The sequence below is a fragment of the Rana temporaria genome (genome assembly GCF_905171775.1).
Source record: "Rana temporaria chromosome 11 unlocalized genomic scaffold, aRanTem1.1 chr11z, whole genome shotgun sequence".
Taxonomy (NCBI): Eukaryota; Metazoa; Chordata; class Amphibia; order Anura; family Ranidae; genus Rana; species Rana temporaria.
Window position 1 is genome coordinate 395,208 of NW_024404490.1, and position 17,620 is coordinate 412,827.

Here is a 17,620-nt window from a genome sequence, read left to right on the forward strand (position 1 = left end):
GTCTGCCGATCCCCAACTCCCGCTGTGCCCCGGCTTCATATACATTGGATGAACATTCTTTACCCACAATGTCCCCGCCTGAGGCTGGGGCCCCGCTGAGATAATTCTAGGGATCAACAGGGCCCCAGATTCTGATATCATTCTATACATTCCTTCAGGAGGGGCCCCAGACTCCTAAACCCCCCCCCAGTGATCGGAGGAATGACGCGGAGACCGCCTGCGGCGTCTTCATGAAAAATCTGCCAAAATCTTTATTATGAAAGAATCGATATTTACATTCTATGTACAGAGAGCCGACCGATCATCAGATCCGACCGATCATCAGATCCGACCAATCATCAGATCCGACCAATCATCAGATCCGACCAATCATCAGATCCGACCGATCATCAGATCCGACCAATCATCAGATCCGACCAATCATCAGATCCGACCGATCATCAGATCCGACCGATCATCAGATCCGACCAATCATCAGATCCGACCGATCATCAGATCCGACCAATCATCAGATCCGACCGATCATCAGATCCGACCGATCATCAGAGCCGACCGATCATCAGAGCCGACCAATCATCAGATCCGACCAATCATTTATCAGCCTGGACATAGGAGGCGAACATGCTGTCCTCCCGCTCCAGGAGCGCCTCCGGCTTCTCGTACTCCATAATGGCGCCGCGCTTCATGACGATCACCATGTCCGCGTTCAGGATGGTGTGCACCCGGTGCTAAACAGGGGGGAGAGAAACAGGGGAGGGGGAGAGAGGTGATATTAGACAATTATTGGATGTATGGAATATGAGGTTGGTCGCTGACGGGTCGGGTGGCGGGGTGTATACTCGGGGACAGGTCGGGTGGCGGGGTGTATACTCGGGGACGGGTAGCAGGGTGTATACTCGGGGACGGGTCGGGTGGCGGGGTGTATACTCGGGGACGGGTAGTGGGGTGTATACTCTGGGACGGGTCGGGTGGCGGGGTGTATACTCGGGGACGGGTCGGGTGGCGGGGTGTAAACTCGGGGACAGGTCGGGTGGCGGGGTGTATACTCGGGGACGGGTCGGGTAGTGGGGTGTATACTCGGGGACGGGTCGGGTGGCGGGGTGTATACTCGGGGACGGGTAGCGGGGTGTATACTCGGGGTCGGGTAGCGGGGTGTATACTCGGGGACGGGTCGGGTGGCGGGGTGTATACTCGGGGACGGGTCAGGTGGCGGGGTGTATACTCGGGGACGGGTCAGGTAGCGGGGTGTATACTCGGTGACGGGTCGGGTAGTGGGGTGTATACTCGGGGACGGGTCGGGTAGCGGGGTGTATACTCGGTGACGGGTAGCGGGGTGTATACTCGGTGACGGGTAGCGGGGTGTATACTCGGTGACGGGTAGCGGGGTGTATACTCGGGGACGGGTAGCGGGGTGTATACTCGGGGACGGGTGGCGGGGTGTATACTCGGGGACGGGTAGCGGGGTGTATACTCGGTGGCGGGTAGCGGGGTGTATACTCGGGGACGGGTAGCGGGGTGTATACTCGGGGACGGGTGGCGGGGTGTATACTCGGGGACGGGTAGCGGGGTGTATACTCGGTGACGGGTAGCGGGGTGTATACTCGGTGACGGGTAGCGGGGTGTATACTCGGTGACGGGTAGCGGGGTGTATACTCGGGGACGGGTCGGGTAGCGGGGTGTATACTCGGGGACGGGTAGCGGGGTGTATACTCGGTGGCGGGTAGCGGGGTGTATACTCGGGGACGGGTAGCGGGGTGTATACTCGGGGACGGGTAGCGGGGTGTATACTCGGGGACGGGTAGCGGGGTGTATACTCGGGGACGGGTCGGGTAGCGGGGTGTATACTCGGGGACGGGTAGCGGGGTGTATACTCGGGGACGGGTAGCGGGGTGTATACTCGGGGACGGGTAGCGGGGTGTATACTCGGTGGCGGGTAGCGGGGTGTATACTCGGGGACGGGTAGCGGGGTGTATACTCGGTGGCGGGTAGCGGGGTGTATACTCAGTGGCGGGTAGCGGGGTGTATACTCGGTAGCGGGGTGTATACTCGGGGACGGGTAGCGGGGTGTATACTCGGGGACGGGTAGCGGGGTGTATACTCGGTGGCGGGTAGCAGGGTGTATACTCGGTGGCGGGTAGCGGGGTGTATACTCGGGGACGGGTAGCGGGGTGTATACTCGGTGGCGGGTAGCGGGGTGTATACTCGGGGACGGGTAGCGGGGTGTATACTCGGTGGCGGGTAGCGGGGTGTATACTCGGTGGCGGGTAGCGGGGTGTATACTCGGTGGCGGGTAGCGGGGTGTATACTCGGTGGCGGGTAGCGGGGTGTATACTCGGGGACGGGTAGCGGGGTGTATACTCAGTGGTGGGTAGCGGGGTGTATACTCGGTAGCGGGGTGTATACTCGGTGGCGGGCACGAGATGAATGTTCGCACAATGATAAGTCACGCGGCGTTCTCTCCAGCAGAGAGTGAGATGTGACATCATCTGTATTCCCCTCCCCCGCCCTGACCCAATTCTCCAGTCTGATCCCGAGAATGTTCCGGCAATCTGAGCGCCACAAAATGCAGAACATCCCCGCCCCCGCCTATCCCGCCCCTTCCTACGCTCTGCGTCCGTCCAAACTTCTTTCTGTGTACATCTCATATATTATACACAGTCGGGTAGATTCACGTACCTTTTACGGCGGCGTATCTCCAGATACGCCGCCGTAATTTGAAACCCGCGCATCGTTACGCCGTTTCTCAAAGGCAGATACGCTAAAAAAAATAGGCTTCCTCTGCCGACGTAACTTGAATGCGGCGGCGTAGAATTGTGTGCAATATTACGTTGGCCGCTAGGGGCGCTTCCGTTGTTTTCGGCGTAGAATATGCTAATTACCTAGATACGCCGATTCACAAACGTACATGCGCCCGGCGGAAGTTTTTTACGTCGTTTGCGTAAGGCTTTTTCGGCGTAACATTGCTCCTGCTATTAGGAGGCGCAGCCAATGTTAAGTATGGATGTCGTTCCCGCTTCGAAATTTGAATTATTTATGTCGTTTGCGTAAGTCGTTCGCGAATAGGGCTGGACGTAATTTACGTTCACGTCGAAACCAATACGTCGTTGCGCCGTACTTGGAAGCAATGCACACTGGGATATGTACACGGACGGCGCATGCGCCGTCCGTACAAAACGTCAATCACGTCGGGTCATCACATATACCATAAAACACGCCCCCACTTCCACATTTGAATTACGCACGCTTACGCCGGCCCCATTTACGCTACGCCGCCGCAACTTACGGAGTAAGTGCTTTGTGAATACTGCACTTGCTCCTGTAAGTTGCGGCTGCGTAGCGTATATATATATGATACGCTGTGCCGCCGTAAGCTAAAGCGCAGCTACGTGAATCTACCCCAGTATGTGACTAAAGTAAGTACACCCCTCGGTCACTTTTCATGTGACAACACTGAAGAAATGACACTTTGTATCTACAATGTTGTGTAGTGAGTGTACACAGGGGGGAGGGGGAGAGGGGTGTACAGGGGGGGGGAGGAGTGTACACAGGGGGGGGAGGGGGGGAGTGTACACAGGGGGGGAGGGGAGGAGTGTACACAGGGGGGAGGGGTGTACAGGGGGGGAGGAGTGTACAGGGGGGGGTGTACAGGGGGGGGGAGGAGTGTACACAGGGGGGAGGGGTGTACACGGGGGGGGGAGGAGTGTACAGGGGGAGGGGTGTACACAGGGGGGAGGGGTGTACAGGGGGGAGGAGTGTACAGCTTGTATAACAAATAACTCAACACACAGCCATTCATGTCTGAACCGCTGGCAACAAAAGTCAGGACACCCCTAAGTGAAAATCTCCACATTGGGCCCAAAGTGTCAATATTTTGTGTGGCCGCCATTATTTTTAACCCTCTAGGTCACCAGAGCCTCACAGGTTGTCACCGGAGTCCTCTTCCCCTCCCCCATGATGACATCACAGAGCTGGTGGATGTTGGAGACCTTGCGCTCCTCCCCCTCCCCCCACAGATGATCAGTGGGGTTTAGGTCTGGAGACATGCTTGGCCCGTGTGAAATGGGGGGGCCCGTGGAACTCAGAATCCCTTGGAAAGGTTGGGAAACCCTTGTTTCAGCCCCCACACTGTGTCTATAGGGTAGGGTGACCAGACATCCCCGGTTTCCAGGGACAGTCCCTGGATTGAGGACACTGTCCCCGGACCAAGTCTGTCCCCAGTTTTGTCCCCAGATGGGATTTGAACAGGGGCGGGGGCAATTTCAAGGACAGTCAGTGCAGAATTAATAAAAAAAAAAATCTGAATTGCACCCCCCCGCTCCTACTAGCATAGGGGGGGGGGGGTGTATTTTCCCTTATCTGTGCCCCTTTCTGATGATCATGTGCTGGTCGGGGGAGGGAATATTTCTTCAGCTTCCCTCGCATGTTCTTCTGCCTTGGCTCAAATCCCGGCCACCTGCCGATCTCCCTGCCTTCCCTGGAGGAGTGATCTTCCTCCGCTCCCCATCCAGTAGTAGCCGGGGGGCCGGAGAGTGAGACTTGGCAGACTGTGAGGTGGGCGGCGGGCAGAGAGTCGCTGATTGCCGCCCTTACTAGTAAAAAGTAAAAAATATGTCCCTGGATTTCATTTTAAAAATCTGGTCACCTTACTATATGGGGCACGGGGTGAGCAAGAAAATAACGGAACAATGTGATTGGGTCACTTAATATGGAATCCTGTATTTGCGATATTAGAAAGACTGGGAAAGTAGAGCAATGGCGGGACTATGGCGGTGCATACAATAATAAAGCAAAATAGAGCAATAATATAAATTTTAATAATTTATTAAAAAAAGAACAGAATAGCATCAGGCTACATAGCACACTATAGACCCAACAGTGGGCCCCTGTTGGGTCTATAGTGTGCTATGTAGCCTGATGCTATTCTGTTCTTTTTTTAATAAATTATTAAAATTTATATTATTGCTCTATTTTGCTTTATTATTGTATGCACCGCCATAGTCCCGCCATTGCTCTACTTTCCCATATATACATTTGGGATGAGGTGATTTTGTTAATACAAGAATTTTCTCAGTCTAGACCAGCCAGATCCTATCCTCTTTTCCAAATATCTTAGAAAGACTGCCTGATTCATACTGTGAGGAAGTGCGCATGTCACCTCCGGCCACCTGTCTGTCTGTTATGATGTAAAGGAGTCTAGTGTGACTGCTCTGCGTCTCATTGTGGCTTGTGCTAATTGTCCCTGTAATTGTGTGAAGGAGTTCTGTGTTGATTGGTGATAATGTTGATTGTCTTCTGAGCTACAAGACGGCAAGTCTAGCCTAAAGGTCATGCCTCTGAGTCATCTAGGCCAGCAGTCTCCAAACTTTTCAAACAAAGGGCCAGTTTGTTGTTCTTCAGCCTTTGGGAGGGCCGGATTGTTGCCAGCGGGGTAGAAAAAGCCCCGGGCCCAGCATTGGTGAGAATAAATAGGCCTCATCAGTAGGATAAGGAGTAGTGCCAATATTGGTAGCAGTAATTGTATCTCATCATTGGTATCAGTGGACGAAAAAGTGCCCCCTTGTTGGAGTCAGTGGGAAGAATAGTGCCTCATATAAGTGGGAGGAATAAAGCCCTGAGGGCCGGATAAAGGCTAGCAAAGGGCCACATCTGGCCCTCGGGCCGCAGTTTGGAGACCCCCTGATCTAGGCTGTCTAAAGGGATTAGTTAATTAGCTCATGTTAATCAGGTTTCTGGTCACAGGTGTATTTCCAGAGTAATATGAGCAGGAGATAGGCCCCTCCTCTTCTGACTGCGTATAAAACCTGTATTGCTTTCAATAAAGATTCATTCCTGCTTGACCCTCCAGACCAGGCTTTGTCTCGTATTTGGGGGAGAATTTTTAGTATGGGTTTCTCATTCGGCTGCTTTCCCCTCAGCTTCTTTAGCAAGGCAGTGGTGGTCTTGGAGGTGTGTTTGGGGTGGTTATCATGTTGGAATACTACCCTGCGGCCCAGTCTCTGAAGGGAGGGGATCATGCTCTGCTTCAGTAGGTCACAGTACATGTTGGCATTCATGGTCCCCTCAATGATCTGTAGCCCCCCCAGTGCGGGCAGCACTCATGCAGCCCCAGACCATGACCCTCCCCCCACCATGCCTGACTGTAGGGAAGACACACTTGTCTTTGTCCTCCTCACCTGGCCCCTCCCCCCCACGCCTGACACCATCTGACACCAAATACCTTTATCTTGTCTCATCAGACCACAGGACGCGGTTCCAGTAATCCATGTCCTTAGTCTGCTTGTCTTCAGCAAACTGTTTGCGGCTCTTTCTTGAGCATCATCTTTAGAAGAGGCTTCCTTCTGGAGACCAATTTGATGCAGTGTGCGGCGTATGGTCTGAGCACTGACTGGCTGACCCCTCCCCCACCCCTTCACCCTCTGCAGCAATGCTGGCAGCACTCATAGGTCCATTTCCCAAAGACAACCTCTGGATATGACGCTGATCACGTGACCTCACCTTCCTCGGAGGACCATGGCGGGGAGGGGAACCCGTCCTGTTATACCACTGTACACTCCTCCCCCCCATGTACACTCACTACACAACATTGTAGATACAAAGTGTCATTTCTTCAGTGTTGTCACATGAAAAGATACAAGAAATGTGACCGAGGGGTGTACTTACTTTTGTCATATACTGTGTATCTCCCAGAAGATGAGATGTATATAGAGTTACAATGTATCCAGTCATTGCGGGGATTTGCACTGTGAGAAGGAAGCGGTGGCTGCGGGGGGGGGGGGTTCTGGGATTGGTGGATAAGAAGGAAGCGGTGGCTGCGGCGGGCGGGGGGGGGGGGGGGTTCTGGGATTGGTGGATGAGAAGGAAGCGTGGCTGCGGCGGGGGGGGGGGGGGGGGGTTCTGGGATTGGTGGATGAGAAGGAAGCGGTGGCTGCGGCGGGGGGGGGGGGGGTTCTGGGATTGGTGGATGAGAAGGAAGCGGTGGCTGCGGCGGGGGGGGGGGGGGGGTTCTGGGATTGGTGGATGAGAAGGAAGCGGTGGCTGCGGCGGGGGGGTTCTGGGATTGGTGGATGAGAAGGAAGCGGTGGCTGCGGCGGGGGGGTTCTGGGATTGGTGGATGAGAAGGAAGCGTGGCTGCGGGGGGGGGTTCTGGGATTGGTGGATGAGAAGGAAGCGGTGGCTGCAGTGGGGGGTCGGGGGGTTGTGTCGGTGAGATATCTCTCTATTTGTGGACAATCCTCGCAATGAGTCGTCAGTAAAGATTAATCATCTTCAATCATCGGTGATGTCACACTGTGGCCCCGCCCTTCCCACCGATTCTCAGTATAGAAGCAATTTGTAAAGCGTTGGGGGAGGAGCTAGAACAGCCAATGACATTCCAGCACTCATATTTCCAGGGCAAGAAAGGAAGAATCTGATTGGCTGCTCTGGCAATAGAGACCGCCCACCCTCATCTATGGTGGGATTTGTCTAGAAGGAAGACACAACAACCAATCCGATTCTTCCATTCCTCCAGAAGGCTGGCCGTGGTTGGTGGATGGACGGCGGTCAGTGATCTCCGGAACTTACCGCTATGATGACGACGGTGCGCTCCTGGAAAGCCGTCATCACCACCTTCTGTAGAATGTTCTCCTACCGGAGGGAAGGACGGGTTAGATTGCACATGTGGGGCTCATTCACCCCTCCCCCCTGGGTCATTCACCCCTCCCCCCCCCCGGGGTCATTCACCCCTCCCCCCTGGGTCATTCACCCCTCCCCCCTGGCGCATTCACCCCTCCCCCCCGGGCTCATTCACCCCCCCCCCCCCACCCCTGGCTCATTCACCCCTCCCCCCCCCGGGGTCATTCACCCCTCCCCCCCCGGGGTTAGATTGTACATGTGGGGGCGCATTCACCCCTCCCCCCCGGGTCATTCACCCCTCCCCCCCGGCGCATTCACCCCTCCCCCCGGCGCATTCACACCCCCCCCCCGGGATTAGATTGTACATGTGGGGCTCATTCCCCCCTCCCCCCCGGTCATTCACCCTCCCCCCCGGGATTAGATTGTACATGTGGGGCGCATTCACCCCTCGTCCCCTCCCCCCCCGGGGTCATTCACCCCTCCCCCCCCCGGGTCATTCACCCCTCCCCCCCCGGGTCATTCACCCCTCCCCCGGGTTAGATTGTACATGTGGGGGCGCATTCACCCCTCCCCCCCAGGTCATTCACCCTCCCCCCCGGGATTAGATTGTACATGTGGGGCGCATTCACCCCTCCCCCCCCGGGGTCATTCACCCCTCCCCCCCCGGGTCATTCACCCCTCCCCCAGGTTAGATTGTACATGTGGGGCGCATTTACCCCTCCCCCCTGGGTCATTCACCCCTCCCCCCTGGGTCATTCACCCTCCCCGGGATTAGATTGTATATGTGGGGCGCATTCACCCCTCCCCCCCCTGGGTCATTCCCCCCCCGGTTAGATTGTACATGTGGGGTGCATTCACCCCTCGGCCCCCCCCTACCCCTGGGTCATTCACCCCTCCCCCCCAGGATTATATTGTACATGTGGGGCTCATTCACCCCCCCCCCATGGATTCGATTGTACATTGGGGCTCATTTACCCCCCCCCCCCGGGGTCATACGTACGGTGGCCATGTCTATGGAGGCCGTGGCTTCATCCATGATCAGGATGCTGCTTTTCCGGACGAACGCTCTCGCCAGACAGAAGAGCTGCCGCTGCCCGACGCTGAAATTCTCCCCGCCTTCCGTCACCAGAGCGTCTGCGGGAGGAAAAAAAACATCAGCACTCCGCCCCTTTTATACCCCGCCCCTTAGAACAGATAATGAGACATTGTATGACAGATGAAGAACCGCCCCCGGGGAACCGCCCACCAGTCTAATGAAGTCATAGTGACATTTCTGAAGCATCACTCAAGAATCGGACCAATGGGAGTGACCAGAACCCGCCCACAATCTATACACCCCTCCCCCGTCCCGTACCCAGACCGCCAGGAAGAGCCTTCACCACGTGTTTGAGCTGAGCGATCTCCAGCGCCTCCCACAGGACGCAATCCGAACATTTATTCTCCGGATCCAGATTAAACCTGCAGAGAGACAACGTATATGACATCACACCTTATTACATGACATCATGACACCCGCTGTGCCCATTATGAGGGGTTCCCACCATCCCCTCCCCCAACCTACCTGATGGTGCCGCTGAAGAGAATGGGGTCCTGTAGGATGATGGACAGTCGGGATCGCAGTGTTTGTAGCGGTAGTTTGGCGATGTCGATCCCATCGATGATGATCCTCCCTGGAAGGATGGAGATCGGTCACATGCATGGGGGTGGGGTGGGGGAGGGGACACTGAGGATCTCATTGGGGGACATTTATAGAGATGATTGGAATAGAAATCTGGACTGATCAGCATTTTAGTCCCGGTCCTGAGACATTGGAAACTCCACCCATAGGCTGCCTTACACCTGCTCTGATCCCGCCCACTTACTAGAATGGCCTATCCATACCCTGACCCTAATTATGCAGGGACCGCCCACTGATCACTGTGTACGTCCCATGCGGAGTTCCGGTGATCCCGGGACACAATAGGAGGAATGTCAGCGAACCCGGGGTGTCCCACAGACAGACCCGGACCCCGGTAGGGGCCAATCACAATATTCCCCTCGCACACGAGACGGGCCGTTCCAAAGTGCCGGGGGGTGTGAGGACCACCGGATGGAAACCACGGAAATATCATCCGCACCCCGAGGATTCCTCAAAAAGCTTCATTATGGGGGTCACATGATAAATATACAGCAATGTTTTGGAGCCCTGCAGGGCCCCTTCATCAGGCAGGCTCTGGACCCTTCCTATAGGGGCCAATCAGAGCACAGGGGGCGGGCCGGTGACCTCACATTCTGCAGATTATATTATTTATTTTATATCCTTCAATGTTTTATATCACAGAACCCCCCTTCTCAGTGTGGGGGGGAGGTCAGGGGTCAGCGTGGGGGGGTCAGGGGTCAGCATCAGGGGTCAGTGTGGGGGGTGGGGCCTCTCCTCACAGTCTGTTTTACCCCCCAACAAAACTTACCACAGAGACAGACTACGGTGACCCCGGAGGAGGACAGGGAATTCCCTCTGCGGTGTCTCCATCTAATTTATCAATCGTCCTTTTAGGGGCATTGATCGCTATATTGATCGGCTTATTGGTTGATCTATTGATCGGCTTATTGGTTGATCTATTGATCGGCTTATTGGTTGATCTATTGATCGGTATGAACTCTCTGTGTTCCCTCCATCTGCATTTACTGAATCATTGACACAACGGCAGGGAATTTCTGGGGGCCCCGGGAGATCGGCGCCATTCATACGTCTCTCACCTTGGAACATGTCCACCATTCTAAAGAAGGCCAAAGAGAAGGAGGATTTCCCGCTGCCGGTTCTCCCACAAATCCCGATCTGCAATGAGAAGAAAGAGAACAATGGGGGTCTGGCAGATTTTTCCTGTCATGTAGAAGAGGACCTGTCTACTCCTCAGACATGATGGTGACAGTATGGTGTCATGGAGAAGAGGACCTGTCTACTCCTCAGACATGATGGTGACAGTATGGTGTCATGGAGAAGAGGACCCGTCTACTCCTCAGACATGATGGTGACAGTATGGTGTCATATAGAAGAGGACCGGTCTACTCCTCAGACACACCCCCGCGGGGCCCCCCCCTCTCACCTTCTGTCCGGGGGTGATGTGGGCGTTGACGTGTTTCAGGACGGGTTTCAGCGAACTGTCGTATCGAACGCTCAGGTTCTGGATCTGGATCTCTCCGTTCTCCGGCCAGTTCTGTGGGATCTGTGAGGGGGCTGAACACACAGGACACTCATTAATTATTCATGGAGGGGGCGGGGATCACCTGACCAATGAGGCGGCGGCACATACTCACACAGGAGCCCCTTGTAGTTCTCCGGCTCGGTCTTCAGAAGGCCGTTTATCCTCTTCACGGCTCCCAGCTGGATCTCCATGTCCGAGAGATTCCTCACCATCCAGTTCAGGTAGTTGGAGACCTACGAGAAACATGCGCAAAATTCACCAACCGCCGCTTGTGAAGGACTTTTATGCAATTGCCTATATGCTTGAGTCTAATTCTCTCCCTGCTATTTTAATGCTGTGTGTGTTATGTGTAGAAGGTGATTTCATGTGACTCATTCCTCTGCATAACAGACTGTTGAAATGTTAATGTCCCATCCCCAGCCAGCTCTCTATTCTAAAGGGTAATTGATCTATTGTGTGTGTGAAGAAGACCTGTGTTTACCCTTAAGAGATGTGTATTGTATCGTCAGGCTAAATGATTAGATAATTGGCTCATGTTAATTATTCTGATTGCTTTGTTGTAGTAATTAACTTCACTGATGTCATTATCTAAAGAAATGTGCCTTGTCAGGGTCGGCTCCAAAGTGTCTGCCTATAATCTGTATGGGAGCCCCCGTGTGTGGAAAGGGGGTGGAGATTTCATTGTTCTTTGATTGATGATTAGCTTGTAAACTGTATATAACTAGCTGAATGCTGCCATTAAAGTGTGTCTTGTTCCAGCATTAAGCTTTGGCTCATGTGTGGATTATTATTGGGTGATTCCAGGGATTCCTCCTCATGGATTATTGGGTGATTTTCTTTATGGGAAGAAGGGAATGCTTGACGGGATATTTTCTACTACCGTGACACCGCTGAATGACAGACTGTCTGTGCTGCGTCTGCAGGCCAATCAGAATCCACCCCCATTATTCCAGTGGGAGGGGCTCCATGAAAATGATTGGCTCTTAAAGGCACCACAGACAGTTTTCTTTCATCGGAAATTAAACAGGTGGTTGTGGTCATCACACTTATAGGCAGGAGGTGGAGCAAAGGGGGAGGCAGAAAAATGCAGAGTCAGAAAAGTGTTGTCCAGTTTGGGGGGTAGGGAAGGACATTACTGCCCCCTGGTCCTAAACCGGGGCCGTCATGTAAATGTAGGATTTGGCCGACTGATTGTACAGTTTATCTGGGCTTTCCCTAATCTCAATCAAGTTGTGCATTTCCCACTCTCACCAGTAGGTGTCACTGGAACCACAGGCCAGTATGAGAAGAAGTACAACTAGGGTGAGTTATGAATATTTCTTCTCCTCCAGCCAGCCCAGGAGGAGGTTCTTGGCCACTAGTGCATTCTGGGAGAGGATATATATTGGGGCGGAGCCATGTCCTCGCTCTCTCTTGCCTCACAGGATGTGTTGCTGAAGTGTGCTCTGCATGTAGGGCCCAGGAGCCAGTCTGGGGCCCACTAATCCTGAGGTGGTCCTCAGGCTGTCTTGCCCGGCGTGGAAGAAGCCAAATAGAGAAGACCCAGGGGGGGACCCTCGCTGGAGAGAGTCAGGATGAAGGCTGAAGTCTTATAAAGCCCACAGGCTGGGGGTCGTGTCTGTAGGGGGGACCCTCGCTGGAGAGAGTCAGGATGAAGGCTGGTCTGGGGACTCATTCGGGGGGTCTACTTCTAAAACGTGCTTCCAGTGTTGCTGGATCAGCTTAAAGGTTCTGGTACTATGGAGATGGATCTCGTTCTACATGTAAAACGTGTTTGCCATATCATCGGGGCGGCGGAAGGCTGAACTTTTTCTGGATTGAAGGCGTCTGATCTGCTATCTGAGACCCCCCAACCCTCTCCTACTACCGTCCTCCAAGTTCCACACTAAAGCTTAGGGATCAAACGTAACTGGTGCCCAATTTTTGCTCAGAACTCCCCATTATAGCCATAGACTCAGCCCTGGGGTAAATGTTAGCTCGCCCCCCCTCCCCCCGGAGGTGATACTCTGTCTTTAAGAGACCCAGGGGGGGCGCTACATTACTCTATGGTAAATGCTGATCTCATATACCTGACCATTTATAAAGCCCACAGGCTGGGGGTCGTGTCTGTAGGGGGGGTCAGTGTTTGGGGGGGTCAGTGTTTATGGGTCAATATCTTGGGGGTCAGTGTCTATGGGTCAATATCTGGGGGGTCAGTGTCTATGGGTCAATGTCTGGGGGGGTCAGTGTCTATGGGTCAATGTCTGGGGGGGTCAGTGTCTGGGGGGTCAGTGTCTGTAGGGGGGGTGAGTGTCTAGGGAGGTCAGTGTCTATGGGTCAATATCTGGGGGGGTCAGTGTTTGGGGGGGTCAGTGTCTATGGTTCAATATCTGGGGGTTCAGTGTCTATGGGTCAATATCTGGGGGGTTAGTGTCTGTAGGGGGGGGGGGGGGGGGGGTCTAGGGGGGGTGAGTGTCTATGGGTCAATATCTGGGGGGTCAGTGTCTGGGGGGGACTGTTCACATACAGAAAATGTGGGGCGTTCCCCACGTTGGTGAATGTGACTCAGGTAGCGCTATGTGGGTCACATGATTCATGTGAAGATGAAGATCTGGAATAGCGGAGAGTCAGAGAAGTCGGCACACGGTGACAGAACAGTCAGAGAAGTCGGCACACGGTGACAGAACAGTCAGAGAAGTCGGCACACGGTGACAGAACAGTCCGAGGTGAAAATTGTGACTTTTTAGGGGCACAGTAAATTTTCAGAACATCAAATATAACCTAGGAGATATCACATGATGCACATATAAATGAAAATGTTATTGTATTATACGAATTTTAAAACGTATTGATTTCGTATGATACATATTTGTCTTTTTGTGCTTTTTGATAGAAGGCTTGTACCCCTAAACTGGACAGTTCCCCCTGAAGAAGCCTGTGATATGGGCGAAACATGTTGGGAAGTCCATCCAGGGCCGATCCACCCTATAGGCTCACTATGCAAGCCGCTGAGGAGGGCCCCCCAAATTACTAGAGGCCTGGTGAGAAATCATTTTCGGCCCCTCAACTCACTGGCTGCATGGGAGAAGAGGAAAGTAAGATGCCAGCCCCCCCCCCCCGCTTCTCACTTTAATGTGACATGTCATTTTGCTTAGGGCCCCAGGGAGGTCAGGATCGGCACCGAGTCCATCCTATATTGCTGTTTCGATGAAATTGTGATAAACTGTACTAGCCATTTATATTTGTTTTTTATTCTGCTCCTGAAAATAGAAAATATAATCTTTTTTATATATATTTGATATTTTGATAATTTACTTTGCACCTAAAAAGTCCCAATTTTCATCTCTCTCCATTTACTAAATTCAGGGATGTGGTGCTGAAACCAATTTGAATTGTTTGTGATCATAAAAGAAATCAGAATAGTCAGAGGTTACGTAGAGAACTCAGGAACATGTGATGGGAGGCTGCAGTTCCACCCAGAGGCCCCATGAAAGGCCTGCTGAATCTATATGGATTTTAGGTGAAAGGGAAGAGGTGGAATCGTCTGCCGAGTTCTCTGGATGACATGAGCCGCTCTGTTCTGTATAATGGTGGAGAGTTCCCTCTTTACCATCAAGGCGTAGATGAGTCCCAGGCCGACCAATCCCGTGGTGAGGTTGTGCTGCAACCGATAGGTGATGGAGGCAACAGCCGCTACCAGGACGACGCAGGCCCCGATATATTCCTGTATGAGGAGAGAAAATATATATTTCATTCATGAAAACTTTCATATGAGAGATGACAGAGAGGGACATAGGACAGCTTGCTCTTGTGATGTCCATTGTGTGACCGGCCCCCGAGGAATGGCCGCCCGGATGTCCATTGTGTGACCAGCCCCTGAAGAATGGCCACCAGAATGTCCATTGTGTGACCAGCCCTCGAGGAATGGCCACCCGGATGTCCTCCATTGTGTGACCAGCCCCCGAAGAATGGCCACCAGAATGTCCTCCGTTGTGTGACCGGCCCCCGAGGAATGGCCACCAGAATGTCCTCCATTGTGTGACCGGCCCCCGAGGAATGGCCACCAGAATGTCCTCCATTGTGTGACCGGCCCCCGAGGAATGCCCACCAGAATGTCCTCCGTTGTGTGACCGGCCCCCGAAGAATGGCCACCCGGATGTCTATTGTGTGACTGGACCCCGGGGAAAGGCCACAGGGTTGTCCATCGTGGGACCAGCCCCAAAACAATGGCCACCGGATGTCCATTGTGTGACTGGCTTGTGAGGTACATCCACTGGGGCAGGCATTGTGTGATTGGCCGATTAAAGTCTGTTGGGATGTCCACTGTGTAACTGGTTCTCGTGGCACATCCACCAGATACCTGTGTGTGACTAGCTGGCCCCCGGAGGGACTTATGCTTGGATATCCCCTGGGTGATTGGCCCCGGAGGAACGTCTACTGGGAATCAATCTCACCTTCACTAAGAAGCCTTGACTGGTTACCAGTAAAAGACAGAATTACTTTTAAAGCTCTCTAACGCATAAGTGCATTCGGGGAAAGGCCCCCCAATATCTATGCGAAAAACCAAAAGCTCACAACTCCAATCGCGTTCTGCGATCCACCAATCAAAATCTACTCCAAATACCCAAAGCCAGATACAAGTCCAAGGGGGAACGAAGATTTGCGCTCCAGGGCCCCAGACTATGGAACGCTTTACCAACCAGCATTCGGTTGGAGGAGAACCACTTGACTTTTAGGAGAAAGATCAAAACTCATCTCTTCTGAGTTCAAAGGAGAAAGGGACAAACGAGCGCCCAGAGGCGATTCAGTTCGCATGTGTAGCGCTATATACGTTTTTCACTCACTTACTGGGAAGTCCATCATGTGACCTCCCCCTGTGTACAGTAAATGACCCCTCCAGCCATCCCCACTCACCATGCGCACTTCTAGCCAGCGATTGGCGGCGGTCAGGAAGAGGGACGCAATGTTGTTGGAGTCGGTGAGTTCTAGAAGTTTCTGCTGGAACTTGGTCTCATATCTGGAGGAGAGAGACAACATGGACATCAGGCCGTCCAATAATAAGTGACCAATGTGCGAGTCCATAACCCACAGCAACCAATCAGCTTTCATAGCTGGGAGGGGTGGAGGCGGGTGCTATAGGTGACAGCGGCTCAATGTTCATTACCTGAATGCCCGTATGGTGGTCAGTCCCTCCACCGTCTCAGAGAACTGCGCCAGTAGGGGGAGCTGTGTGCTGTCCTCCAGCTGCTGAAGGTCTCTGGAATAAGACGGAATGTACTAAGAGATCGGGATAAGATACACTGTGATGTCACTTCTACTGATCTACAGAACACCGCCCCATCACAGGGTGTATAGATTGTACCCCGTACTGTGCCCTCCTCACCCTGATATTATATCGCCGTGTGATACGGCGCAGATTTCCAATCGCCAGGAGACGGTAAAAACGCTCGGCGAATTGTTGGAGATCTCACAGAAGCTCAGACAAGAAGTAGAAACAGATTTTATCCACAAATAAACAATTCCGGGAAGATTGGAGATGTTTTTCTAATGCGGTTTGGAGGATCAGAGAGAATAAACAGGACGGGGAGTCCGGGGGAAACTTCTCTTTATAAGGACAAACCACAGAAATCTCCATCTGGAGGAAAATGTTCCCAATCTCCGTACAGCTGAGAGATCTCACCATTCCAGATGTATTATAGGACAACCCTGGGGACATTGTTCCCCTCCTACAAGGATAAGCCCCGCCCACTGTCAGCAAACATCGCAGGTATCACACCTGGGCACTGAAAGTGGGCAGAACTTGGGTGAGGTGGATAGGTCTGCCCATCTTTGACCACGAAAGAGACCCTATAACACTCGGTTGGTTTTGGATTATACCCAATAAATGGGCCCTATAACCCTTGAAATGTGTTGGATGTTTACCTGAAGAAGGGACCCTGAAATGTGTTGGATTGTTGAACTGTACCCAATAAGGAGACCCTATAATCCCCGAAATGTGTTTGACTGTACCTGATGAAGGGACCCGATAGCCCCTGAACTGTGTTTGGTTACACTGATGAATGAATCCTGTAATCAATGAAATGTGTTGGATGTTACCTGATGAAGAGACCCTATAACCCCTGAAATGTGTTGGACTGTCCCTGATGAAGAGACCCTATAACCCCTGAAATGTGTTGGAGTACACATTCCTACAAGTTCCAGAATCACCTGGAGAGGGACTACAAGTTCCAGCATTCCTCCACAATGGACCCGACTTCCCATATAAGGACATTACCTGGAGGCCACCCGGAAGTGCTTCTGGATGAAGTAGCAGGTGATGGCCAGTGGGAGGAGCGAGATGATGAAGATGGGCGTGACGTAGGAGATGACGGCCAAGGCGGAGATGCAGAGTAAGGTGGAGCGGCTGAGACATTCCAGGGTTGTCGGGATGTGCTGGGGAGAGAAGAGCCGGGTCAGTACAGGTTACATGTCACTGAGTGGGACAGAAAGCGTTAGAGACGGGGGGGGTCACCTTAAAGACGGGGGTCACCTTAGAGGCGGGGGTCACCTTAGTCCCCACAAATGTGAAACTTATGAAAAGTACGACCCGGATTTCTAATAATGGACCCGATTCTATTCCTGTCCCGCTGGGAGTTCCCGGCAGGGCTGGACTGGGACAAAAATTTGGCCCTGGACTTCATCCAGACTGGCCCACTTTGACAGGTCTCTCCTATGGCGGCCGGACAACTCCCGCACCCCCCAATCCCCCTCTTCCCCTTCACTAGCCACTAGCCGTTCTACTTTATTAGAGTAGAACGGCTGGTACTGGTACTCTTATAGGCAGTACCAGTGGGGAAGCTAGACAT

General features: G+C 53.1%; 1 protein-coding gene across 2 annotated transcripts in view; it reads right to left on the minus strand.

The window, feature by feature from the left end:
• Positions 1–227: 227 nt before the first annotated feature.
• The window catches only part of ABCC8 (ATP binding cassette subfamily C member 8), a 70,296-nt gene continuing 52,903 nt past the window's right edge, over positions 228–17,620 (minus strand). For both annotated transcript variants that reach the window (XM_040334502.1, XM_040334501.1), the window contains 12 exons: positions 17,050–17,207; positions 15,940–16,032; positions 15,690–15,792; positions 14,386–14,499; positions 10,909–11,029; positions 10,698–10,828; positions 10,351–10,429; positions 9,176–9,284; positions 8,969–9,072; positions 8,615–8,748; positions 7,564–7,626; positions 228–728 (listed from right to left, as the gene is read on the minus strand). In XM_040334502.1, the coding sequence (XP_040190436.1) occupies positions 591–728; positions 7,564–7,626; positions 8,615–8,748; positions 8,969–9,072; positions 9,176–9,284; positions 10,351–10,429; positions 10,698–10,828; positions 10,909–11,029; positions 14,386–14,499; positions 15,690–15,792; positions 15,940–16,032; positions 17,050–17,207 (1,347 nt within the window). In that variant the 3' untranslated portion in view covers positions 228–590. The remainder of the gene's footprint in view (positions 729–7,563; positions 7,627–8,614; positions 8,749–8,968; positions 9,073–9,175; positions 9,285–10,350; positions 10,430–10,697; positions 10,829–10,908; positions 11,030–14,385; positions 14,500–15,689; positions 15,793–15,939; positions 16,033–17,049; positions 17,208–17,620) is intronic.